The following is a 27,103-nucleotide window of genomic DNA, read 5'->3' as shown; positions in this document are numbered from 1 at the left end:
TGAATATATATAAGATAAGGATTATCAAATAGGTAACCCCTGTAACCCAGTACAGCAATGAAACATAGTACAGTAGAGTACAATAAAGAAATGGAGCAAATAGAAACATGTTTAAACTACTTGTGTAAACAGTCAGTGCTACAAACTGTCAGTTGATGGGGGCTTGTTCCTTAACCTTTGCGTCTGTGTGAAGATCCAGTTGTGTGCATACCCTCTAGCTTCTTTATCGGAGAAAATGGGATTCCTCTTGAAGTCATTGCTGGCTGTGTGTCTGCTGAAGAATTGATGAAAAGAATAAACAGAGTAAAGCAGGTATGGGCACAAAGGTTGCATTGTACACTTTTTTTTATTTTTATTTACATGTTATACATTATTAATATGAACCGGTTAGCATTAAGCTCAGAACATCACTGTGTCCAAGTACAAACTCACAGAGCTGCTAGCATGGCTATTGATTCCACACAGGTACCATGTGCATCACTCTTTACAGGTTTGCCTGTGTAGTTTGTTCTTACCCAGATGCTTTGCTGAGAGTTTTGTATTTTACAGCATAAATAGAGCAGCTCATTTACAGTACCATGTACCATATGCTTTTTAGCTAAACCGGTCAGCCATAACATTATGACCACCTGCCTAACACTGCACACAGGAGTCAATGCAGCAGTAGGTTGGCACTTGTCACTCTGCATCTCATTTTCTGTGAATCTGTTTGCTTTCATAGTCCTACTGTCAGGAGGAGAAACACACATTTGTCCACCATTCATTAACAAACATATCAAAAGGAATGACAACAGAGATCATGAGGACAAGTTAGAGATTAGTTCTTTAAACAAACTCAACATCCTCCCCACTCTAGTTGTGATATCACCACTATAGCCACTGAATGTTTCTCTTCATAGATCACGCATGCTGGTCATTGTAATATTTTTGTCTGTTTGAATATTTGTAAATTATAATATGGCCAGTAGTGTACAACTACATGGTAAATTTACCTGAGCAAAAATTATGGTGATATGCTTACCTTAATATTTTGTTGTCTTCAAACTTATAATCAGCCAGTCTGCCCATTTAAAGGGTGAAAAGTAGTCACTGTGCTGTTTGGTATCATGGTGTGTACCACACTGAACATGGACCACAGAAAGCTAAGGAGAGAGTTGTCTCATGAGATTAGAAAAAAACATAGACAAGCATGTTAAAGGTAAAGGCTATAAGACCATCTCCAAGCAGCTTGATGTTCCTGTGACAACAGTTGCACATATTATTAAGAACTTTAAGGTTATTTCAGTGACCATTGTGAGTTTTTCTTTCTTTAATGGACATCAACAATTTTGTCCACATGTGTAAATCAATTGTGAGTAAATACAGGCATGTGTATGCAGTCACAGTTGTTTTTTGAACACTAACCTAAACTATAATGCAGTTGTGACAAAGCTGGAAAATGGGTCAGCTAGACTCTCACATCACTTCCAACACTTTCATTGACTGTTACGATAAGCTCCATGCATAAAAAAACACCAGTGTCAGAACGCTATGTCTTTTTAAACTTTCTACCATTGTCATTTTTTTCAGTCTGCTCTATTGGCTACATAGGGTATTAATTTTGTGAGGGTATGCATGACCAGCTTCATGAAGGAAAATGTATGTGAAGGAATAAAGGAAATGTGGAGCAGTCGTAATGTTTTTGCCAGTGTGCATAGAAATGATCATCTAGCACTGAGCTACTGCTACTGAAGCTCCTAAATCTAACGTGTTGCTTCTGGTGATGACCTTTCTCACTGTTTTCTGACAGATGCACGCTCAGCAAGGTGTGGTAGTGCTCCCAGAGGCAAGTGCTCCTGTGGAGAGCAGCCCACATGACAGCACAGCTTCAGCAATACATGTTAGGTCAGCAGCTTTAGCCAGAGAATCTGAAACGGCATCAGGAACAGGTGAGTTAACCTGGATTACACAGCATCCACTGGGTAGATACATCTTAGACCCTCATACTCCTCTGGTGATAAAGGCCAGGTTCAGACCAGATGTTGCCCCTGTGCTGTTCAAAACCAGAGATGCAGTTCCCCAGATTGAGAGACTGGTCTTTTTCTCAGGTAATGTGTGATCCAAGAAACACCCATCCCTTTGAGCTTGTTTCTGATGGATGGATGGATGGTATTATATGCACTGAATAGTCAGAGAAAATAATCCTTACATAACTTCCAAATTGTTCTAGTTGAGAGAAGGCACAATGAAGCATGTAGAGGATAGCTTTATCACTTATATCAGTATCTTCTTTGTAAGGAAACAGCTGGGGATCTGTTGTGTGTTTGACCTTGAGTCTTAGTATACTCAAAAATTAAATGGAGAAACTTGATGAATTAACAAATTAAAACATATTAAAAACAGTGGAGATTGTGAAGTTAACTTAAATGGGTTTGAGTCCGAGGTCTAAACAGCAGTTTAGGAGGAAGCTAAGCTATCGGAGTCTACCAAGATCGATTAAGACCACAGCACAGCCACGTTACTTATCTCACCACCGGGATTGAGTTTACTGAGGCCTGGGGCCATTCCTCTGTGAGCTGGTTAGAGTTAGGGTTAGGGTAGGGGAGCTCAGTGCACCGATGGTCCTCTGGCAGTCTAGGCCTATAGCAGCATAACTAAGGGATGGTTCAGGGTTACCTGAAGCCAGCCCTAACTATATGCTTTGTCAAAAAGGAAGGTTTCAAGTCTAGCCTGAAAAGTACAGAGAGCGTCAGCCTCCTGATCTCAGACTCGGAGGTGGTTCCACAGAAGAGGAGCTTGATAGCTAAAGGCTCTGCCTCCCATTCTGCTTTTGGAAACTCTGGGAACCACAAGTAGACCTGCACTATGAGAGCGAAGTGGTCTATTGGGATAATATGGTACTATGAGGTCTTTAAGGTATGAAGGTGCTTGATCATGAAGGGATTTGAATGTGAGTAGAAGGATTTTAGATTCTATTCTATATTTAACAGGGAGCCAATGAAGAGAAGCTAATATAGGAGAAATATGATCTCTCTTGCTAGTTCCTGTCAGGACTCTGGCTGCAGCATTCTGGATTAACTGAAGGCTTTTTATGGAGATGCTGAGACATCCAGATAGTAATGAGTTACAGTAATCTAGCCTTGAGGTAACAAATGCATGGACTAGTTTTTCTGCATCATTTTGAGACAGGAAGCTCCTAATTTTGGCAGTGTTATGCAGGTGAAAGAAGGCAGTTCTAGAGATTTGTTTTGTGTGAGTTAAAGGATATGCCCTGGTCAAAAATAACTCCAAGGTTTTTCACAGTAGTGCTGGAGGCCAGGGTTATGCCATCTAAAGTAGCTATAAATTTAGAAAAGTTATTTCTGAGGTTTTTAGGCCCAAATACAATAACTTCTGTTTTCTCTGGATTTAAAAGTAGAAAGTTACTGGTCATCCAGGCCTTTATGTCAATTAGACAGGCTTAAAGTCTGGTTAACTGCTTTTTGTTAACAGGTTTAATAGATAGATACAGCTGAGTGTCATCTGCATAGCAGTGGTAATTAATAGAGTGCTTCCTAATAACACTGCCTAAAGTAAGGATGTACAGGGTGAACAGAATCGGTCCTGGCACAGAGCCTTGTGGAACTCCATAACTAACTTTTGTGCTCGTGGAAGGTTCATCTTGGACATGAACGAACTGGAATCTGTCCGATAAATAAGGGAAAGAGAAGATCGTTGGTGACTTGTAACATTGCTGTTTCTGTACTATAATGTGCTCTAAATCCTGATTAAAAATGTTCAAATAGTTAATTCCTGTGTAAGTGGTCTGATAGCTCCTTAGCAACAGCTTTTTCAAGAATTTTAAAAATAAATGGATGTAGGACAAGTAGGCCACATCCAGCTTTTGTGTCACTTGACAGTATTTTTCTTAAGCTAAAATGTGTATCTTTATCTAATGCTAACTTACCGGTCTTCTGGACAAATGTCTATTTTTCTGTTCATACAGCTCTTCTGCTCCCCAAAAACTGTACCGAGCCAGTAACCCAGTAACGTATTTTGTGCTACTTAAGTGCTGTACTTGTATTTTACTTCAACACCCCTACGTACCTACAATGTGTTTGTGTCAGGCATGTAGTGTTAAAGGCTGTTTTTAAATTTATTTTTAATTCTCTTTTTGAATGCATTGCTTTGTACTGGCAAGGTGTTAAGAAGAAAATTAACTCTGTGCTGTCCTTTTGTTTCTGTTTTTTGTAGCATCCCTCTTGAGCAGAGCAGATGATGGCAGCCTTTCAGCCACTGTGACTCTTACAGAGAATGCATCTTCAGATCATTGTGCTGAGTGTACACAGAGTGAAGAAAATCTGGATGCTAAGGTGGAAAGGTAACCTAAAATGTGATCTAAGAATTGTAGATCTGTATAACACATGAATTTAGATGTTGCTTAGAGTGTGGACTACAGCAAATACTACAGCTAAAGATCAACATTCTCTCACTTACAGCTTCACTTCATATTACCAAATTCACAAACAGACCTTATTGCAGTATATCACAAAGTAAATCTGCATGTTATGTGTAATCCCAACAACAGTGTAACATTAAGTTTGCAGAAGCAAGATTTGCCTGAAGACTGAACATTAAATCAAATAAGTCATAAATGAGTCGCTGATAAATGAATTGCTGACATAAATCTCATACTGACTTTACCTTAATCATATTGTACCTGATAATAAATTGTCAGAATCCCACCTAAACTGAGAGTAACTCCATTGACAACAACAAATCAAACTATAATCTGGAATCTTTTAATTGCTCAGCCAAAATTGAATTAGAGAAATTAATAAAATGGCTTGCAATGATGTATTAGAATACCTTCTGAAAGTAAATCTGATCTTGTATCAATTATATTCTGTCAGGTTAACTAAAAAACTGCAGGAGAGACAAGAACAAAGAAAGAAAGGAGAAGAAGAGGTAAGGAGTAATGTCTTTTTTTATTTAATAACTGTTTTCTCAGCAGTGTGAGCTGTAACATTGATGAGATTACATAATTATTGTCACTTCAGCTCTGATCTACCTTGTGTGTTACCTATGATTTAGAATGAAATCAGAAAGGAAATGGAGCGGCGGAAAATGGGGAAGGACATGCAGGACTTTAAGAGAAAACAGGAAGAGGAGAAAACAAAGCGAATCCTGGAGGAGAGGAACAGAGAGAAAGCGGAGGAGAAGGCTGCCAGAGAGCGGGTCAAACATCAGATTGCTATGGTAAACCATCACTTCTACACCCGAGTGTTAGTTGGTGGTAGGGGTCTAAATTTTAAGCAGTTTCCTTAATTGATAGTTTGCCATATTAACAATCAGTGATTATTTGTAGCCAGACAAAACTTCCAGGCTTCCAGACTAAGTGTACAATGTGGGTATGATTTGAGCATTATTTGCTGTTGCTTCTGTACTGTTGTGCTAACTTTATCACTCCAGGAAAACATTTACTGCCATTCACTGGTAAAATGCATCTATACTCAAAAAAGGGAATTTTGATTATAATCACTTTTGTGTTGATTATGTTGAATACCTTTTGAAACAGTATTACTTCTCCCACATGACAGCAGCAGAGCTAGAGCGGTGCTTTTTGCTCTTGGACCATCGGTTCCAGGTCTGTGTTAATTGACCCAGCTATTGTCATGAAGACAGAAATGGTTTTTCATTTTCCAGGCAGTAGAAGAAGGCCATGCGGTACAGGCCATACCATACGTACGATGTTAAATGTATCCACATACTTGGCCATAAATCTGATTCTGATTGGTAACCAGTTGTGAATCGTATAGGGTTAACCCATTACAGGTAATGCGACCCCGCCTTGTACACTGTTCACTGTTCACATGTAAATAATCTCAAGTGAACCAGGTAAATATGTGCACACCCCCCGAGAAATGACATAAAACGTCAAACTTCATCATAGAATTTACTCACTTTTTCTGCGCGTTTGGATGACAGTACGTCACGGACGTGAAGAAGTGCTTCTTATATTCCACACAGAGACAAATAGTTTAGTTTGTCCTCAGAGCAAAAACACTGATTTTAACTCAAATGACGAACGTTTGGCTCTTCATTGTTTTGTATTGTGCTGCACTAATCCCCTCTAAGCTACATTGAGTGAAAGGCTCATTATGCGTCTTTGTCTGGTCGTTGAATGCGTCTTTTGTCTTCTCAAGTAAATCACATGACTATTCAAAAAAGCGCAAATGTCAGGACATGTCAAAATTTGTCCAGGCCCCCAAAACCCCCTCAGACCCCGGAGGGTTAATATGCCTTAATATGGAAGTTTAATGTTAGTGTGGCCTGCAAGTTTGATATGTATGGCACTTTAAGGGGGTCGCACACCGAACAAGAAACGCAGCGTCGCGTCGCGTGGCGCCACGTCTTTAAAATTATTAGTGTACGCACACCGGCGGTGCCGTTCGGCGTCTGTCCGTGGCGCCCAGCTACGACTCAGGACGCTGTTCAAATTCCTGCTGCGCCACAGAGCGCCTTCTGCATGGTTTTATATTAAATAACATCATATTTCTCTCAAATCGTCTTTAATACATTATAGAAAGACACCACTGCTGCAAAACACTACTTGCATTGGTTTTCAAAAATGTAAGCACATAATAAAATGTATAATAAACGTAGTCCTTTTAATCTTATTATCTAAAATTCAGGATTATTTTCTTTATTTTCATCAGATCATTATTTTGCATATACATTGTGCATTATACATTGTGCATATTCTTCATTACCATAAAAATGTTAAATATAAAAAATAGATATTATAAACTGAAACCGAAACTAAAATAGAATAGTACATCTGTTTAATAAAAATACAAAAAAAAACTTTACAAGCTAACATTAGCTTTTACAATGTAGTTGCCTAGACAACAGATACAACAAAACAATAACAGACTTAACAGATCATATTTATTACTGATTGATTTATTTATTTTCTTATTAATTCTTAATTTGTTTATTTTTTATCTTATTTTGTGTTAAAAAATAAAAATAAACAGATTTAAGAAGATTGGAATTTTTTTAACACAGCTTTTCTTGTGGAAAACCTGATGCGGCCCAGCCTCACCCAGACTCTGCCTCTAGTGGCCCCCAGGTAAATTGAGTTTGAGACCCCTGTTTTAACGGAAGAAAAAACCTCCAGCAGAACCGGACTCAGTTTGGGCGGCCATCTACCTCAACCGGTTGGGGTGAGTGGATAGAGCAGAGAGAAAAGAACAGCAACAATAAACAACAAATAGACACTGCAGGTTGGTGTGACCAGTAACTGCACATCAGCGATATACACCTCCAGGACCAGGGACACCTGCAGAAGGTACAGAGAGAGAACAGAGAGAGAGGGAGAGAGCACAAACTAGGGGGGAGAGAGAGCACAAGGTTAGTGACATTCAATGGTGGAATATACATGAGGTGGGAGGAGAGGAAGAGACGGGAGGGGAAGGGAAAGGGGGGGGGGCTTAGGGTAGGGGAGCTCAGTGCACCAATGGTCCTCGGGCAGTCTAGGCCTATAGTAGCATAACTAAGGGATGGTTCAGGGTTGCCTGAAGCCAGCCCTAACTATATGCTTTGTCAAAGAGGAAGGTTTTAAGTCTAGCCTGAAAAGTACAGAGAGTGTCTGCCTCCTGAACCCAGGGTGGGAGCTGGTTCCACAGGAGAGGAGCTTGATAACTAAAGGCTCTGCCTCCCAGTCTGCTTTTGGAAACTCTGGGAACCACAAGTAGACCTGCACTCTGATAGCGAAGTGCTCTATTGGGATAATATGGTACTATGAGGTCTTTAAGGTATTCAATTCTATTCAATTTTATTTGTATAGCGCGAAATCACAATACAAATCATCTCAAGGCACTTTACAAAAACTAAACTAAAAACCCAACAATTCCCTTATGAGCAAGCACTTGGCGACAGTGGAGAGGAAAAACTCCCTTTAACGGAAGAAAAAACCTCCAGCAGAACCGGGCTCAGTTTGGGCGGCCATCTGCCTCGACCGGTTGGGGTGAGTGGATAGAGCAGAGAGAAAAGAACAGCAACAATAAACAACAAATAGATACTGCAGGTTGGTGGAACCAGTAACTGCACATCAGCGATATACAGCTCCGGGACCGGGGACAGCTGCAGAAGGTACAGAGAGAACAGAGAGAGAGGGAGAGAGCACAAAAACTAGGGGAGAGAGAGAGCACAAGGTTAGTAACATTCAATGGTGGAATATACATGAGGTGGGAGGAGAGAAGGGGGGGGGGGGGGGGGGGGGGTTAGGGTAGGGGAGCTCAGTGCACCGATGGTCCTCGGGCAGTCTAGGCCTATAGCAGCATAACTAAGGGAGGGTTCAGGGTTGCCTGAAGCCAGCCCTATCTATATGCTTTGTCAAAGAGGAAGGTTTTAAGTCTAGCCTTAAAAGTATAGAGAGTGTCTGCCTCCTGAACCCAGCTGGGAGCTGGTTCCATAGGAGAGGAGCTTGATAACTAAAGGCTCTGCCTCCCATTCTGCTTTTGGAAACTCTGGGAACCACAAGTAGACCTGCACTCTGAGAGCGAAGTGGTCTGTTGGGATAATATGGTACTATGAGGTCTTTAAGGTATGAAGGAGCTTGATTATGAAGGGATTTGTATGTGAGAAGAAGGATTTTAAATTATATTCTATATTTTACAGGGAGCCAGTGAAGAGAAGCCAATATAGGAGAAATATGATCTCTCTTGCTAGTTCCTGTCAGGAACCTCTGGCTGCGGCATTCTGGATTAACTGAAGGCTTTTTATGGAGATACTGGGACATCCAGATAGTAATGAGTTACAGTAATCTAGCCTTGAGGTAACAAATGCATGGACTAGTTTTTCTGCATCATTTTGAGACAGGATGTTCCTAATTTTGGAAATGTTGCGCAGGTGAAAGAATGCAGTTCTAGAGATTTGTTTTATGTGTGAGTTAAAGGACATGTCCTGGTCAAAAACAACTCCAAGGTTTTTCACAGTAGTGCTGGAGGCCAGGGTTATGCCATCTAGAGTAGCTATTATTTGAGAAAAGTTATTTCTGAGATTTTTTGGCCCAAATATAATGACTTCTGTTTTCTCTGAGTTTAAAAGTAAAAAGTTACTGGTCATCCAGGCCTTTATGTCAGTTAGACAGGCTTGAAGTCGGGTAACTGGTTTGTGTTAACAGGTTTAATAGATAGATATAACTGAGTGTCATCTGCATAGCAGTGGTAATTAATAGAGTGCTTCCTAATGACATATCCTAAAGGAAGCATGTACAGGGTGAACAGAATCGGTCTTAGCACGGAGCCTTGTGGAACTCCATAACTAACTTTTGTTCGTGTGGAAGGTTCATCATGGACATGAACAAACTGGAACCTGTTCGATAAATAGGATTGGAACCACTTTAACGCTGTTCCTCTGATACCAATCACATGCTCCAGTCTCTGTAATAAGATGTTGTGGTCAATGGTGTCGAATGCTGCACTAAGGTCTAGGAGGACAAGTATTGAAACAAGTCCATTATCTGAGGCTAAGAGAAGATCGTTGGTAACTTTCAACAGTGCTGTTTCTGTACTATGATGTGCTCTAAATCCTGATTGAAAATCTTCAAATAGTTCATTCCTGTGTAAGTGGTCTGATAGCTGCTTAGCAACAGCTTTTTCTAGGATTTTAGAAATAAATGGCAGGTTGGATATTGGTCTATAATTAGCCAAGACTCCTGGATCAAGACTAGGCTTTTTGAGTAAAGGTTTGATTACTGCAGTCTTAAAGGCCTGTGGTACGTAGCCTGATACTAGAGATAAATTTACCAAGTCCAATAAAGATGAGTTGATTAATGGCAGGGTGTCTTTAAGCAGTCTAGTCGGGATGGGGTCTAAGAGACACGTTGATGATTTCGATGAAGCAACTACTGATGTAAATTCAGAGAGATCTATGGGAGAGAAGCAGTCTAAACATAACTGAGGTCCTACAGATGATTCAAGAGCTACTGTAGTAGAAGATTCATTTATTGCAGTTATAGGAAGCATCTGCTGAATATGATCTCTAATAGTTGTGATTTTATTTGTAAAGAAACTCATAAATTCATCACTGCTGAGAGCTAAGGGAACACTGGGCTCAACAGAGCTTTTTTTGTCAGCCTGGCTACAGTGCTGAAAAGAAACCTGGGATTGTTCTTATTTTCCTCGATTAGTGATGAATAGTATGCAGTTCTGGCTTTACGGAGAGCTTTTTTATATGTTAGTAGACTGTTTTTCCAGGCTAGAAAAATTTCCTCTAAGTTTGTGGAACGCCACTTCCTTTCCAGCCTTCGTGATGCCTGCTTTAAGGTACGAATATGTAAATTATACCATGGGGCTAGTCTTCTCTGATTCACTAACTTCTTTTTCAGAGGGGCTACAGAATCAAGCGTTTCACGCAGTGAGGTTACAGCGCTGTCAACAACATGATCAATTTGGTAGGGAGTGGGATTGAAGCAACTGCCCTCCACTATGTTTATACTTGGCATAGATGTAAATAAAGATGGAATCATTTTCTTAAATTTATTAACAGCATTGTCGGATAAACATCTGCTGTAGTGGAATTTTCTTCCAAACGCTGCATGATCCATCATTTTAAATTCAAAAGTTATTAAAGAATGATCTGACAAAACAGGATTTGGGGGAAAAACTATTAGATGTTCAATTTCGATGCCATAGGTCAGAACAAGATCAAGGGTGTGATTGAAACAGTGGGTGGGTTTATTAACGTTTTGAATGAAACCAATTGAATCTAATATAGAATTAAATGCAATGCTGAGGCTGTTATTTTCAACATCTACATGAATGTTAAAATCTCCCACTATAATGACTTTATCTGATCTAAGCACTAAATCAGACAGGAAGTCAGGGAATTCAGTTAAAAACTCTGAGTAAGGGACAGGTGGACGGTACACAGTGACAAGTAGAACTGGTTTTTGTGTTTTCCATTTTGGATGCGAGAGACTAAGAGTGAGGCTCTCAAATGAGTTATAACTGTTCTGAGGATGAAAGTTTAATTATAAGTTTGAGTGGAAGATTGCAGCTACTCCTCCACCTCGACCTGTGCTTTAAGGAACATGATAATTTTTATGACTGAGGAGGGTTGATTCATTCAGACTGACATATTCATCCTTTAGTTCAAGAAAGTGTGAAACTAAAACTGGACATACAAAAATAGAGGAAAACAGTGATTAATAAACAATATAAACAGTCTGAAAAATATATTAATTAACTGTGCAGTCATACCAACATATTACGCAAAATGTTGCAAATTGTATCACAGTACTTACAGTGTCTCACAGAAGTGAGTACACCCCTCACATCTTTGTAAATAATTTGTCTTTTCATGTGACATTGAAGAAATGACACTTTGCTACAATGTAAAGTAGTGAGTGTACAGCTTGTATAAGTGTAAATTTGCTGTCCCCTCAAAATAACTCAACACACAGCCATTAACCCTCTGGAGTCTGAGGGGGTTTTTGGGGCCTGGACAAATTTTGACATGTCCTGACATTTGTGCTTTTTTCAGTGTTTTTTAATGTCTAAAGTCTGATAACACTGTAATCAGCACAAAATTGGCTACAATAATATGTGAGCAGCAAGTTTATACATGATTGTGTTTTTGAGAAAAAAGTGTTTATGCATGGTTAGTGAAAAACTACAATTTTTTACTCACTGAAATAAGACCATAAAACACAAACAGAACATTGGTTCACAAGACTTTGGAGACCTGCATGTTGTAGGCTAAAGTGTTTACTTCAGAGTGCTGTGAATGTAATCTTGTTCACACATTCACAGTAAACAATACACTGATTTAAATTTTCTAAGACACTTTTTGTCCAGAAAGGCCATATGCAAGAGGGTGTGTCTGAGGATGAATAGTCATGTGATTTGCCTGAGAACACAAAAGACACACTGAACGACCAGACAAAGACGCGCATAATGACGCTTTCAGTCAATGTAGATGGGACGGATTAGTGCAGCACAATACAAAACAATGAGGAGCCAAACGATCCTCATTTGAGTTAAAATCAGTGTTTTTACTCTGAGGACAAGCTAAACTATTTGTCTCTGTGTGGAATGTAAGGAGCGCCGCTTCACGTGCGTAACGCGCCATCATCCAAACGCGCCGAAAAAGTGAGTAAATTCTATGATGAAGTTTGACGTTTTATGTCATTTCTCGGGGGTGTGCACATATTTACCTGGTTCACCTGAGATTATTTACATGTGAACAGTGGACAGTGTACAAGGCGGGACCGCATTACCTGTAATGAGGTGAGATAGGAAAAAAACGGACTTCTCCTTATGTTCATACGGATTAAATAAAAAGTGATGATTTGTTTTTGACTTGAATTGTTTCACTCAAAAGAAAACATTTCAAGCTTTCTAGCCATATAATTCTTATTTTTATGAGGCAAGTATTCGCTGAGATTCTGGTTGTTTTATTTACGCGTCTGTGAAGAGAAATGGCAGAGACAGAAAAGTCCGAGAGCGCACCCTGTCGGCTTTCTTTATTTAAAAAAAGCACAACGTTTTGTTTTTATTATGATGGTATACCACTAAAACTAGACCCTTTACAGATTTGAATGATATACTACTTTTATCTGTACGATCAGAATTGATGGATTAATTTAAGTTTGTTTCGACCTTATCAGAAAAAGATGCGTCAAAACACGCCGGCGCGTTCGTCGACCCCAGAGGGTTAATGTCTAAACCGCTAGCAACAAAAGTGAGTACACCCCTAAGTGAAAATGTCCAAATTGGGCCCAATAAGCCATTTTCCCTCCCTGGTGTCATGTGACTCGTTAGTGTTACAAGGTCTCAGGTGTGAATGGGGAGCAGGTGTGTTAAATTTGGTGTTATTGCTCTCAGTCTCTCATACTGGTCAGTGGAAGTTAAACATGGCACCTCATGGCAAAGAATTCTCAGAGGATCTGAAAAAAAAAAAGAATTGTTGCTCTACATAAACATGGCCTAGGCTATAAGAAGATTGCCAAGACCCAGAAACTGGGCTGCAGCACGGTGGTCAAGACCATACAGTGGTTTAACAGGACAGGTTCCACTCAGAACAGGCCACGACCAAAGAAGTTGAGTGCACGTGCTCAGCGTCATATCCAGAGGTTGTCTTTGTGAAATAGACGTATGAGTGCTGCCAGCATTGCTGCAGAGGTTCAGGGGGTGGGGGGTCAGCCTTTCAGTGCTCAGACCATACGCTGCGCACTGCATCGTCGTCCCAGAAGGAAGCCTCTTCTACAGATGATGCACAAGAAAGCCCACAAACAGTATGCTGAAGACAAGCAGACTAAGGACATGGATTACTGGAACCGTGTCCTGTGGTCTGATGAGACCAAGATAATCTTATTTGGTTCAGATGGTGTCATGCGTGTCTGGCGGCAACCAGGTGAGGAGTACAAAGAAAAGTGTGTCGTGCCTACAGTCAAGCGTGGTGGGAGTGACATGGTCTGGGGCCGCATGAGTGCTGCCGGCACTGGGGACCTACAGTTCATTGAGGGAACCATGAATGCCAACATGTACTGTGACATACTGAAGCAGAGCATGATCCCCTCCCTTCGGCGACTGGGCCACAGGGCAGTATACCAGCATGATAACGACCCCAAACACACCTCCAAGATGACCACTGCCTTGCTAAAGAAGCTGAAGGTAAAGGTGATGGACTGGCCAAGCATGTCTCCAGACCTAAACCCTATTGAGCATCTGTGGGGCATCCTCAAACGGAAGGTGGAGGAGCGCAAGGTATCTAACGTCCACCAGCTATGTGATGTCATGGAGGAGTGGAAGAGGATTCCAGTGGCAACCTGTGAAGCTCTGGTGAACTCCATGCCCAAGACGGTTACGGCAGTGCTGGAAAATAATGGTGCTCACACAAAATATTGACACTTTGGGCCCAATTTGGACATTTTCACTTAGGGGTGTACTCACTTTTGTTGCCAGCGGTTTAGACATTAATGGCTATGTGTTGAGTTATTTTGATGGGACAGCAAATTTATACTGTTATACAAGCTGTACACTCATTACTTTACATTGTAGCAAAATGTCATTTCTTTAGTGTTGTCACATGAAAAGATATAAATTATTTACAAAAATGTGAGGGGTGTACTCACTTCTGTGAGATACTATAACTAATACCTAATACACATATATTATGAAAACATTTATTTACTTATATTGCCACTCATAGGGTTGAAAACAAACGGATGGATGAAGAAGTAGCATTAGCATTGAAAACACACCATGCTTTTGATGGAAAAAAGGGACTTCTTGTATGATCACATGCTGTAACTTACTGTTGGAAAAAACATTAATGGAAGAACTACGCCCCTAGTGGTTGAGGCTCAAAATAAATGAAGAGTTCCCATACAGTGTACATTAACCTTGTAATACTGCTTTTCTTCCACAGGAGATACACATCCCTTTCCTCTCAAGTTTTTTTCCTCTTTGTCTTGCAGGACCGAGCTGAGAGAGCAGCGCGCTATGCAAAAACCCAAGAGGACGAGAAGGCTGCCAAGGAGGCCTTGCTGCAGGCTAGACAGTCTGAGCAGAAGGCCAGGAAGGAGGCATTACTTAGGGAGAGGAGGTAAACAGACTGTATATGTTTCCTCTTCCAGCACTGCAGTAGAAAATGTAGTTGTTCTATATCTAAATTCTCCCTAGTTTCCAACCTGCAGTGTGCATATCAAGGCCGCCTCTGACTTTTCACTGTGAACATTTATTAAGTTTGGTGTGAAAGTTGTCAGGCAATCCAAACAGACTGAGACCCTTTGAAAAAGAAAATCTTGGCCTGCTTTCAGGCAAATCCTCATGGTTTATTTGGTGTGAAAACATAGAGACTAACCATACAAAAAGTATTCCCCCTTAGGATGTTTTACACTGTTATTGATTTTATAAATCAATATCGTCAATATAATTTAGCTTTTTTGACTTAAAAATTACAAAAATCCTCTTGTCAAAGTGAAAACGCTTTTTTACAAAGTAATGTCAATTAGGTTTTATGAAATTGTTCATGACATGTATTAGGTCTTGCACCTTCAGCTTGTTTTCACTATGTGCCCATTTAAGTGCTTGTGTTTTGTTTTCCTCAACTTGATTTTGGTGAGCTTTTAGCAGACTTTCTTCTGGTTATACGGATGTATAGCATGTGTATATTGCTACAAACATCTGGTGTCTAGTGTTGTAAAAACAAAGACACTGAGTAGGTTAACTGAACTCTGGGGGATATTCAGTGCCTTGGACATTTTTTGTATTCATCCCCTGACTTGTACTTTTCAATAACCTTTTCTCTGAGTTGCTTGGAGTATTCTTTTGTCTTCTTGGTGTAATGGTAACCAGGAGTGCTGATTAACGAGTGACTGGACCTTCCAGACACAGGTGCCTTTATATTACAATCACTTGAGACACATTCACTACACTCAGGTAATCCCCATTTCTCTATTTAGGAGACTAGTAGCACCAGGTGGCTGGACCTCTGTTGACTTAGGATAGTCATTTTAAAGGAGGTGAATATTTATGTAATCACTTATTTCACATAGCATATTATTATTTTATTATATTTCATTGACATTACTTTGTAAAACGTTTCACGTTTAAAACGTTAAAGAGTTTTTTTGTGATATTTTTATTTGCCAAAAAAGGGAACTTATATTCACCATTATTGCTTTATAAAATCAATAAAAGGGTAAAACATGCAAGGGGGTGAATACTTTTTATAGGCCTTTTAGATTGTGCAGGCATGATTTCAAAAGCTGAGCTACTAATTTATATGCTGATTGTCAGCTGTTCACAAAGCAATCTTATAAATAAATTTGCATGAGACGTAAACATGTATTTCAATCATAGTAAGAAAAGCAGTTCAGTAAGAAGAGATCAATTGAAAGTGTATGACAATATTGAATAAAGTAGCAGTAGAGAAAAGTATGCAGTTATTAGACTGGACAGTTGAGCAGCCACATCAAGATAAGAGATGGACCAGACAGGATCCTGGCAATAGCATATATCCAGAAGATGAAATTATCTGGATATCCTGGAGGTTAATGGGCTGACGAGTTGAGATGGTTGTGCAATAGCAAGTGTGAAATACAGAATGAATGTATGGATTTTTGACAGGATGGGAAAAAAACACATTATGGATAAAACAGAAGGACAGAAAATATCTTTGAGCCACTTAGAAAATGTAAGAGAATTGTGAGCTTGTGTCTTAGTCTGTACACTTTATCAGTTAATTGCATCCATTATACCAGTGTTAATTTTGTTGACGATGTATTTTCGTTATAATTTTCGTCAATAACGGGTTTTCACTGACGAAAACGAGACGTTAACTAAATAAAAATTAAGTGATGATGATGAAAACTAAATAAAAATATACTGACATTTTCGTTGACTAATAAAAACGAGACGGAAATGTGAGTGAGGGACGTTTTTAGAAAAGATCCAATCAGACTTAATTTTGTAAGACACATTTAAAAAGTAACTGATCCACCTAGTGATGCGGGATGTGCGAGAACACGACATCATCATAGCCTACATTGGGTTTCTGTCTGACTTAAACTATAATGAAATGGAAACAGCTGGGAGAAAACAAAGAGAAGATATATGGGTCAGTTTCATGTTTGATGCAATGGCATTACTGCTAAATACAGTTTTTCTTTTAAATATTTTGGAGTTGACCTTTTGCTTTAAAGAATGAAGAATGTCATATGCAAGTTATAAACAATGCATATCTAATTTTTGGTCTTTTATGGAAAGGCCATATTCCATATATTTAATGAGACTTGTTTTTATTTCATTTTAATTTAGAATATTTTGTATATTACAATAGTTTAACTAAATTACACTTAAATCAAACCCAATATATTTTAGTCGACTAAATCTACTGTAGATTTAGTCGATTAAAGTCTTATGCTATTTAGTTGACTAAAACTAAAACAAAGCAGATGACTAAAATATGACAAACTAAAATTGCATTTTAGTCAAAAGACTATGACTAAAACTAAATTAAAATCTGCTGTCAAAATTAACACTGCATTATACAGTGTATGAGATCATAAAGTACCCTATTAATTGCCTACAGAAGATTTTGAAAACATGCAGAATATACTTGGAAGAAGCTGAATTTTTTGGAGTTTTATGTGATGGTATGTAACTGAAAAACCTTTCATGTCCTCTATGCAGGTCTGTTGGTCTGATTGTGTTTTCATTGTTATGGAATAAAGGCTTAGTACAACTAACAAGTACAATACAGGATTGTTGCCAGTCCAGAATAGCACAAGATCGATTCGGAGGAAGAAAATGTGAAACAGAACCAATACACAGAAATATATTTCACAGCCCACTTCTACTTATGTAAAATGTGTTGAATTTTAACTGTCCATATGTAACTTTGTGTGTTTGATCTTGTGATTAGTACAATAGCAAGGATACACTTCCGCCTCCCAGATGGCTCCTCGTTTACTAACCAGTTCCCCTCACAAAGCAGACTGCAAGAGGCTTGGCACTTTGCTTTTCAGGTGTGTCACCAACGTATTTCTATAAAGCCATACTGTTCTTCTTGGTATGTTGATTTTTTTTTTTTTTTTCCCCTCTATTTTAAAATGCTATTTTAGATCACTTTTTTCCTATCCAAGGCAACGTATCTATTTGATATATGTAATATTTCATATACACATATATTTATTGATCAAATTATACATTACTATATTGACAATCCATATTTTTAACAAAGCCTTTAAAGTAAATCGGACAGTCTACACTTAAGGCATATCTCAATTGTTTCCTTTCAAATTTGTATGGAATCAAAATGATGAAAATTGCGTCACTGTCTAGACCTGACCGTGTAGACTGTTATTTTTATTTTATTTTTTTTCCCCTTAGCATTTTTGGTCACTCGATTTATTGCAGTCAGTCACTGCCTGAAGTCTGAAGCCTGATGTCTTCAGTTGGCTTATAGTCATTGATTTGGATAAAACAATATTGCGTGCATCCATACATCCAATCATTAGCTAAACTTCTTCTTAAGTAGTGGGTCTTTGGGGGGCTGCAGCCAATCCTAGTTGACTTTCAGCCAAAAGAGGGATCAGGCCACTAGAATATCACAGGACTGATACAGAAAAACAACCAACCAGTCACACTCATATTCACACCTATGGGCAATTTAGAGTCACCAATTAAATTAACTTGTGTGTCTTTGGAGTGTGGGAGGAAGCTGAAGTAATGAGGTAGCCCACACAGACATGCAAACTGCACATACAAAGCCAGCTGCTTAAACCCAAAACAGTAATGTAGTATGATCATATTTTTATGCTGTGATTCCATACAAGAATATTGCATTTTCAGTCTTCTTGAGAAGAAAAACAAACATGGTATAAATCACTAAACTGCACATCATCAAAATTGTTTAAGAATAACAAATTTCAGTTTCCTTTAGTGCAGATTAAACTAGTTCCATTGTACCCTTGATTTCTACTGTGGGTTTTTGGCATTGTAACTAAATAAACTAAATAAATAATAATAAATAAACTATCACTGCACTGTGATAATCACTGCAGTTTAAATTCTTTTATCTCTCATTTGTGTGTTGATATGGATTGTTCCGCACAGTTTGTTTCCTGGGTTTTTTCAGGTTTAGCAAGTGTTGCAGAAGTCAGACTTCCCAATGACAGTCACATCTTTTAGTACACTAAAGAGTAGCATGTGTAGCAGTGTAAATCCTATCAAGTATAGTCACTGTGAAATATTTTTTTGTTGGTCCTGTCTCAGGAAGTAGGAAACCGCTATGGTAACTTCTCCATGGCAACCATGTTTCCTCGACGGGAGTTCACCAACGAAGACCTGAAAAAGACTCTGCTGGAGCTAGAACTAGCTCCAAGTGCTTCCATTGTGCTTCTGCCAGTGAGTAATTCAATTCAATTCAAATTGTAGCGCAAAAACACAATATAGTCAACTCATCCCGGCCAGATGTGTGTGCGTGTGTGTGTGTTTTGTTGTCATACTAACCCTCTGTCGCTCACTCTACAGATTGTGATCCTTCCTCACCACTATAGGCTTGTCAATGGAGTGTCCAGGCTTGTCATAGCTTAGTCGCATGACTGGCTTGATCTGTCGTTGGGACTGGTAGTCACAGATGGGCTCTGCACTACTTTCAGACTGACTAGTAGAGGGGAGTTCCCCCCCTTCTAGACCTGTGTCCGACACAGGGTCGTCAGACAGTTGCAGCAAAACATGTGGTCTCTCTTCAATTTCATGCACACTAGAAGCACTGGGTGGCTTTTCTGGACAAGCATGGTTTAATCTGGTTTTTGAGATGGTCAGTTTCAGAAGACTTTTGTGTCTTTCTGCTGCATTGACTTGTCGCACACTGGCAGTGCATGTCGTGGTAATTTTCTGCTTTTACAGCAGTGTCATGAAGGAGAGGGTGAGTCTTTCTTTGATGTGTAGCTGCAATAGCATGATGTCCGATTCTATTGCTCCTCTCAGCAACTGTTCAGCCCGTGCACGGTCTCTTAAAATAGTGGAAAGACCACCCTTTTGAACTGTTTTGATTAAGCCTTTCTCCAACCTTCGCAAAAATTCTGAATTTTTTTCGTTTGGCTTTTGCTGCATGGATCTGAATGCAAAATATAGATCTTCCCCAGACTCTGAGGTGCCAAATACATTTTCAAGGGCAGCAAGGTAATCTTGAGGGGGGGCATAAGGATCATTGCAGCGTATAGCTTGTATTACTTCAAGTGCAGGCCCCTTCAAACCCTCAATGATTCTTTTTTTTTTTTCCTCTTTAATGGAGCAATCACATTCATCAAGCATGAACTGTGCCTGCTCCAGCCAGTTGTCTAGTGTCTCTTCGCTTGTAGGTGTAGGAGTCATGCCAGAGAAGACTTGTAACCAGCGGAAGGCATTGTTCTCTTGTGGAGGTCACCATTGTTCCAACAGAGCTCTGACAGCTCGAATAATGGATGAAGGGTCTTCGTGTTAAACATTTTTTTTTTTTCATGAGAGCAGTGACTGGATGTCAGCAAGTCTTTTTCCTTCACTCAAGTAGCCTTAATAGTTTTGTTGAAAAATCATCAGTTTTGTCTGTCGTTTCAGTGAATTGAGTCTGTGTCCATGGGACTTGCCTGTAGGGGGAGTATTTCATGGGGAGCTTGCCTTGGGTCAGCTTGGTTGCGGCACTCGCACAACATCATGTCACTGTCAAGTTGAGGGACAGACTTTTGGCCTCTGACATGAACTCTGCTGAAAGCTTTAACTGTCTAGACCACTTCTACATCAGAGACTTGCATCACTAGGTGCACCACTCACAATAACTGCATAAGCTGGATCCACTTCTGTTTCACTGCACCAGCTTTAGAGCTCTGAGAGGGGTAGTGGGCTGGATAGGCTGGCCATTATGGTAGGTAGTATGTCCAGTCCTGATAGCAACACAGTCACACAATAGATCCCAGCGGTGCCCTCTTTTATGTAACCACTGTTCAGTTTCACTGCTTCTAAACAGTGCCCAAGTTTGTCTACTTGCACTCTATAATAGAGCCAAAATAATAGAGACCTAGATGTGAACATAAAACAATATCTATGGGTGTATAGAGTGCGTGACTGGCAACTTGTTGTAAGACCAGGGACACCTACGTGTTGGGTCAATTTACAAAGTGCAACTCTACTCTGCTTTGGAATGACAAACAATTGGATAAATTGCAAAATGAACCAGAATTTAATAAACCAGACTGGTCAGTCAATTACAGTTATTATAATTACAGTTATTCACCCTGTAGTTAGAGATCCACACCATACGACATGGATACCTACAAGTATCAACATCACTTTGCGACTATTATATACCTAAACTAGTATATAAAACATGTAACATTAATTATGTCAAAACAAGTTAGTATTGTTGTCAATAAATCAAGTAATGTTAGCACAATTAGTTGGGCCTCAGTATGAAAAGAAAATTGGGGAAAAAAAACATACAAACCCCCAAAAAAAGAGCCGGCAAAATATCTTAGCAAAACTGTAAAGTCTCTCCCACTAAGAAAAAGGCAGCCATCTGCCTTGACCGGTTGGGGTGAGTGGATAGAGGAGAGAGGAAAGAACAGCAACAATAAACAACAAATAGACACTAAAGGTTGGTGGGGCCAGTAACTGCACATCAGCAATATACAGCTCCAGGACCAGGGAAACCTGCAGGAAGGTACAGAGAGAAAGGGAGAGCACAAACTAGGGGAGCCTATACTAAGTCAAGATGGTATCCTCCAATATGACTGCGTAGAAGCAGGTTACTCACCACACCGTGGTTTACCACTCTGTAAGGGTGAACGGTGAACTAGCAGCTCCTGCTCTGAACTCCTCACCATGAAACAGTTGGTGTGGCAGCATTTTCAGCACCTGAGGTCCATACAAGTCCACAATTCAGGAGGTCCGCGTAGTTTTAGCAAGTCAGCACAGCACAGTCCACAGACATCACACACAATGCCGCACAGGATCCAGTTGTCTTCGAGAACGCCCGCTGGCCAAAAGCACAATGCCTTGGCAAAACAGGAACTCCCCAGATACAGCTCCCTCCCCCAACCAATAACAGCCTATCAAATTACACAACTTGATGTTGCCCTTGACTGACCAGTGATAATATCGCACACAAGAACACTCTATCCAAGATGCATTTACAGTCATTGTAAATTACAATTTGGCCAGGATCATTGTGGTGCATTTCAGTGTCAAAGGAAATTACATGTATATTATTGTAAGGGGACTATTACGGCGTGTTAAACCCTCTAGCTCTTCACAAATAATTTAATGGCAATAACTGCTCAGGCATTTATTACACATGCCTCTTTTATATCAATGTTCTTCCTCACAGCAATCAGGCAGCCCTGCTAACAGAGTGGTCCAGTCCTCTGGTGGGGGTATCTGGGCCGTTTTGGGCACACTGCTTTACCCTTTGCTGGCTGTGTGGAGGTTTCTGAGCTCCTTCCTGTTTACACCTTCACCCCCTCCTGGAGCAGCATCCCACGGTGCCATCCTGCGTTCCAGATCTATCAACAGCTCACCACCAGCCATGGGCAAGACAGAGAGGTTAGGGGCAATCAGTACTCTACCTCAATGTTCACATTCTTCATCAATCAGTCCTTACAAGGATGTTTGGAAAGATTCACACGTATATAATCAAAATGAAAATCAGTTGTATCAAAGTAAGTCAGCTGTGAATATCACTTGATCTGTATGATTTTTGTTATATTAGGGTGGAAAGTTACATGTTTTCGGTACATGACTCAAGATATTACAAAATGCAATCTTGAACATCTTTAACATGAGTTCACAAGCTTTTTTTGTGTGGACATATTTTTTTTTACACGTCTGAGTTCCTGCACGAGCATCTTATGTGGCAGACCAGAGTGCAATAAACACATGAAAAGCTAAAGTGAGAGGATCATCCCTATCAATATGGTCTTCTGTTTAGGAAAACGTTGGCTCTTTAGTGAAACACAACAATGAAAAAAGAATAACATGGAAGCAGTCAGCCAACATTGTTCATCTGGTACGGTCCTAGCAACACAGAAAGCTTGCAAAATCATTATCAACAGCCCCAAGTGAAAATGAATATATCAATGTTCAAAAAAGAACAGTTGTAACATCAGTACAAACACTGTTTCCTTAGACATTTACAGTTTAGTGATTAGCGAATGTAATAACCAGAGGTGGCAAAAGTACTCAGATTCTATACTTATGTAAAAGTACAGATACTTGTGTGAAAAAAGACTGGTAAAAGAAGTACTGACTCAACTCCTTTACTCAAGTAAAAGTAAGAAAGTACAAGGTCTGAAATGTACTTAAGTAAAAAGTAAAAATGTTTTTTGCCATCAGTGATACTACGATACATCTTTTGATAACTCTGCAAAACTAAAAACACATTCACCATGAATCATTCTTGAACAGTTCTTTTAAATACGGCCATGGATGGGGAATGTCTTGTTTTTCCAACTCTGCTGCATCGTCGTCAGACTTGGCAACACTCCCTGGATCCCTTTCTTCCTCCATGTCACACTGCAAGTTTTCTCTCTATCATAACCTGTACACTCACTCTATTTCCCTCTCTAGTTAGTTACGTATTTTACGTCAAGTCATCTGTGGAGGTTGAAAGAGTAACAAGCCTGTTTTGGTAATGTAAGGAGTAGAAAGTACAGATATTTGTGTTTTAACTGTAGGGAGTAAAAGTAAAAAGTTTTCAGAAAAATAAATACAAGTTAAAATACAGATACCTGATGTACAGTAACAAAGTATTTGTACTTCGTTACTTCCCACCTCAATTCAATTTATTTGTATAGCGCCAAATCACAATACATGGTACGGGAGCTCAGTGCACCGATGGTCCTCGGGCAGTCTAGGCCTATATCAGCATAACTAAGGGATGGTTCAGCGTTGCCTGAAGCCAGCCCTAACTATATGCTTTGTCAAAGAGGAAGGTTTTAAGTCTAGCCTTAAAAGTACAGAGAGTGTCTGCCTCCTGAACCCAGGCTGGGAGCTGGTTCCATAGGAGAGGAGCTTGATAACTAAAGGCCATTCTGCTTTTGGAAACTCTGGGAACCACAAGTAGACCTGCACTATGAGAGCGAAGTGGTCTATTGGGATAATATGGTACTATGAGATCTTTGAGGTATGAAGGCGCTTGATCATGAAGGGATTTGTATGTGAGAAGAAGGATTTTAAATTCTATTCTATATTTTACAGGGAGCCAATGAAGAGAAGCCAATATAGGAGAAATATGATCTCTCTTGCTTTTTCCTGTCAGGACTCTGGCTGCGGCATTCTGGATTAATTGGAGGCTTTTTATTGAGATATTGGGACATCCAGATAGTAATGAGTTACAGTAATCTAGCCTTGAGGTAACAAATGCATGGACTAGTTTTTCTGCATCATTTTGAGACAGGATGTTCCTAATTTTGGAAATGTTGCGCAGGTGAAAGAATGCAGTTCTAGAGATTTGTTTTATGTGTGAGTTAAAGGACATGTCCTGGTCAAAAGTAACTCCAAGGTTTTTTAAAGGAGTGCTGGAGGCCAGGGTTATGCCATCTAGAGTAGCTATAATTTGAGAAAAGTTATTTCTGAGATTTTTTGGCCCAAATATAATGACTTCTGTTTTCTCTGAGTTTAAAAGTAAAAAGTTACTGGTCATCCAGGCCTTTATGTCAGTTAGACAGGCTTGAAGTCGGGTAACTGGTTTGTGTTAACAGGTTTAATAGATAGATATAACTGAGTGTCATCTGCATAGCAGTGGTAATTAATAGAGTGCTTCCTAATGACATATCCTAAAGGAAGCATGTACAGGGTGAACAGAATCGGTCCTAGCACGGAGCCTTGTGGAACTCCATAACTAACTTCTGTTCGTGTGGAAGGTTCATCATGGACATGAACAAACTGGAATCTGTCCGATAAATAGGATTGGAACCACTTTAACGCTGTTCCTCTGATACCAATCACATGCTCCAGTCTCTGTAATAAGATGTTGTGGTCAATGGTGTCGAATGCTGCACTAAGGTCTAGGAGGACAAGTATCGAAACAAGTCCATTATCTGAGGCTAAGAGAATTACCTCTTTTTATTACCTCTGGTAATAAAAAGCATAACTACACCATGTCAAGTCAAAGGTGTGTGATATATCTTGACACTTTTTTCACAATATGAGTTTGACAAGGAATTTAAGGGCAACTGTCCATATCTTTTTATGTTAACTTACAAATGTGTCTTACATTATTCACTTCTGCAGTTTTATGGCCACTGACATTGTCAAAATATTTTTTTCTTTTTGCTTATGTTGTGGCAAAACCCGTTGGATGAGCAATAAAGAGAGTTTTTCTGAATGTATTTCTTGCAAGAAAGGAGCAAACCAGAATAGAACACAATTGATCAGAGTCTCCCCCAATTGTTCCCCAGGTGCTCAGCTCCTATTAGGCTGAGGCCGCTACTTTTTTAGAGACATGCAAAGTAAATGCAAATAATCATTCACATAATCAGATGATTAAGTCTGTATTTCCCTATTGTTCTACAAAGTGATTCCCTAATAAGGCTATATTCTAAAACTCTATATTCTCATTCAACAGTTAACCCTCCATCCTGGGCGTGCTCTCTTATACTTGTCCCTTCCTCACACCTAGAGTCCTAATGAACCCATCTCCCAGATATTCCTCACTAACATCCTTGAGAACACTGTGTCTCTTAGTGTCAGACTATACTAGGTCAAGAACAACATAAACATCAGATATGATTATGAAAAACACATGAGCCTTGGTGAACTCTATGAATCAACCTGTAAATGAAAACCTGTGAAACCTGAAAAAACAAGAATACAGTAAGAAACAATAAAAATCATAATCGGTAAGAATAATCAATCATTGAAACTCATTTTTCCATTACATTTATTAAGGTCCATGTTCTGTCATCTATAATGCCATTAGTTTTCCTGATGGTTTAGTTTTTTTCTGGGGTATCAGTATTGGCGTCAAGATATTTAGGCAGGTGTTGGTATTGAAGTCATACATTTGGTATCGTGACAACACTATTATTTATGTCTCATTCAAAAAATGTTATGTTTAGATCATTTCATAATAAATAAATAAAGATATGTTTTAATTAGGGCAGTTTTTGTATTTGCAGTACATTTTGTCACATTGGTAGCTCATAGAACCGCCACATTTTAGGGCCAAAATAAATGCTTTTTGTTAGAAAAACTATTTTATTGGTATATATTTTATGTTTGTACTATATGTGTTTTAAGTGACTCACTCTCTGTGCCCTTTGCCTCTTTGTCCACTCAGTGGAAGTCTACCCAAGCATACTGTAGAGAAGCAACCCAAAGACTTCAAGAAAGAGGGTAAAATCTGCAGACTGAGGACCCAGGAGGATAGTGAGGATGACAACAACACCTGGAATGGGAACTCCACCCAGCAGATGTAGCAAAGTATATGAGATCACCCTTCCTTTTGTTCTCCTGCTGTAAAAGTACCAGTCAAAGCTTTGTGCTGCACTTAAGAGCTGATACTTTAGTGTTTTTTCTCTGTCTTACTGTGCGCCTATGCCCTACACCTTGCTTGCATGGTGAGATGAATATTCAACAGTACCTTTTCTGGGCTTGAGCTGAGTGTTTTTGTGTTGATTTAAACATTATTGTGTCTCCTAATCCAGGCCTAGATCCAGACTGCAGCAGGTTGATAGACTACAAAAACTACACCAGCATCCTCTCTTTGAGGCTTGGCTTATACCTGATAACTGCCAGATACTTAATAAACTTATATAAATAAAGTTTGTTATTATTTATCACTGTTATAAAATAGAATTGACTTGTCCCTGTGTGACACCAAATTTTCCAAAAAGAGCAAATGGCTGATCTGATGTTTAATCTGAGCCTGGCTTCACATTAGGGTATAGTGTCACAGCATTTTGGAAGTGTTTGAATGTTTAAGTGACTGGCTGGTTGCCAGTGATTGAACTGGATTCTTATCTAGCAGCAAATGAAGAGTTATAACTTTTTTTCTTTTATGTATAAAGTACAGTAGTTAACCAATGAGCCACTACACCTTGGCAATATGTTTCTACTAGTTAAAAGTGGACAACTATTGTAGTTCTTCTCATTCAACAGTGAAAATAAAGCATCCTGTTTTTGGTAAAACAAGGTGCTTTTTATGTTGTTTTTTTATTTTGAATTCCCATTCTTCACACATAGACTCACAGTTATTTGATAAGTTGTTCTCTTGAAATAAAGGCAACTTGATGACCACATGCTAGTGTCATGCCACCTCATCCAATACCATGAACTAAACTTGTTGGCATCCTAAAATTTTATACTTTTAATAAAAGTGTATGTTATTATTTTGTTCATAGTATTCCACCCATAATTTTTATTGTTTTTTTAACTTTACTAATTGAAATGTTTGCCATGCAGTTTAACCTGTAAAAAAATGTAAAATGTACTTTTTTCTGGAAATGACTGCAGAGTCTCATCTAAAAACCCACTGTAACTCATCATTTTTCTTTTGGTACCCATGTAGTGAAAGGTGTCCTTGATATCTGTAAATATCTGTAAACCTAACATGGGAAGGTTGCGGTCGTAATCCTCTGTTGCTAAGC

General features: G+C 39.3%; 1 protein-coding gene across 6 annotated transcripts in view; it reads left to right on the top strand.

The window, feature by feature from the left end:
* ubxn4 (UBX domain protein 4) overlaps positions 1 to 26,850 on the top strand; it is a 30,440-nt gene extending 3,590 nt beyond the window's left edge. For 3 of the 6 annotated variants that reach the window (XM_026295217.1, XM_026295215.1, XM_026295218.1), the window contains 10 exons: positions 194 to 312; positions 1,790 to 1,928; positions 4,213 to 4,339; positions 4,872 to 4,926; positions 5,053 to 5,217; positions 14,450 to 14,577; positions 17,401 to 17,503; positions 18,753 to 18,884; positions 21,844 to 22,058; positions 25,795 to 26,850. In XM_026295217.1, coding sequence (XP_026151002.1) covers positions 194 to 312; positions 1,790 to 1,928; positions 4,213 to 4,339; positions 4,872 to 4,926; positions 5,053 to 5,217; positions 14,450 to 14,577; positions 17,401 to 17,503; positions 18,753 to 18,884; positions 21,844 to 22,058; positions 25,795 to 25,933 — 1,322 coding nt within the window. In that variant the 3' untranslated portion in view covers positions 25,934 to 26,850. The remainder of the gene's footprint in view (positions 1 to 193; positions 313 to 1,789; positions 1,929 to 4,212; positions 4,340 to 4,871; positions 4,927 to 5,052; positions 5,218 to 14,449; positions 14,578 to 17,400; positions 17,504 to 18,752; positions 18,885 to 21,843; positions 22,059 to 25,794) is intronic. The other 3 variants (XM_026295216.1, XR_003294950.1, XM_026295219.1) reach the window with 3 other exon arrangements.
* Positions 26,851 to 27,103: the final 253 nt, after the last annotated feature.

This window comes from Mastacembelus armatus, chromosome 21 (genome assembly GCF_900324485.2).
Source record: "Mastacembelus armatus chromosome 21, fMasArm1.2, whole genome shotgun sequence".
Classification (NCBI taxonomy): domain Eukaryota; kingdom Metazoa; phylum Chordata; class Actinopteri; order Synbranchiformes; family Mastacembelidae; genus Mastacembelus; species Mastacembelus armatus.
The sequence above is the reverse complement of the archived record's forward strand: the minus strand, read 5'-3'. Positions and strand labels throughout refer to the sequence as shown.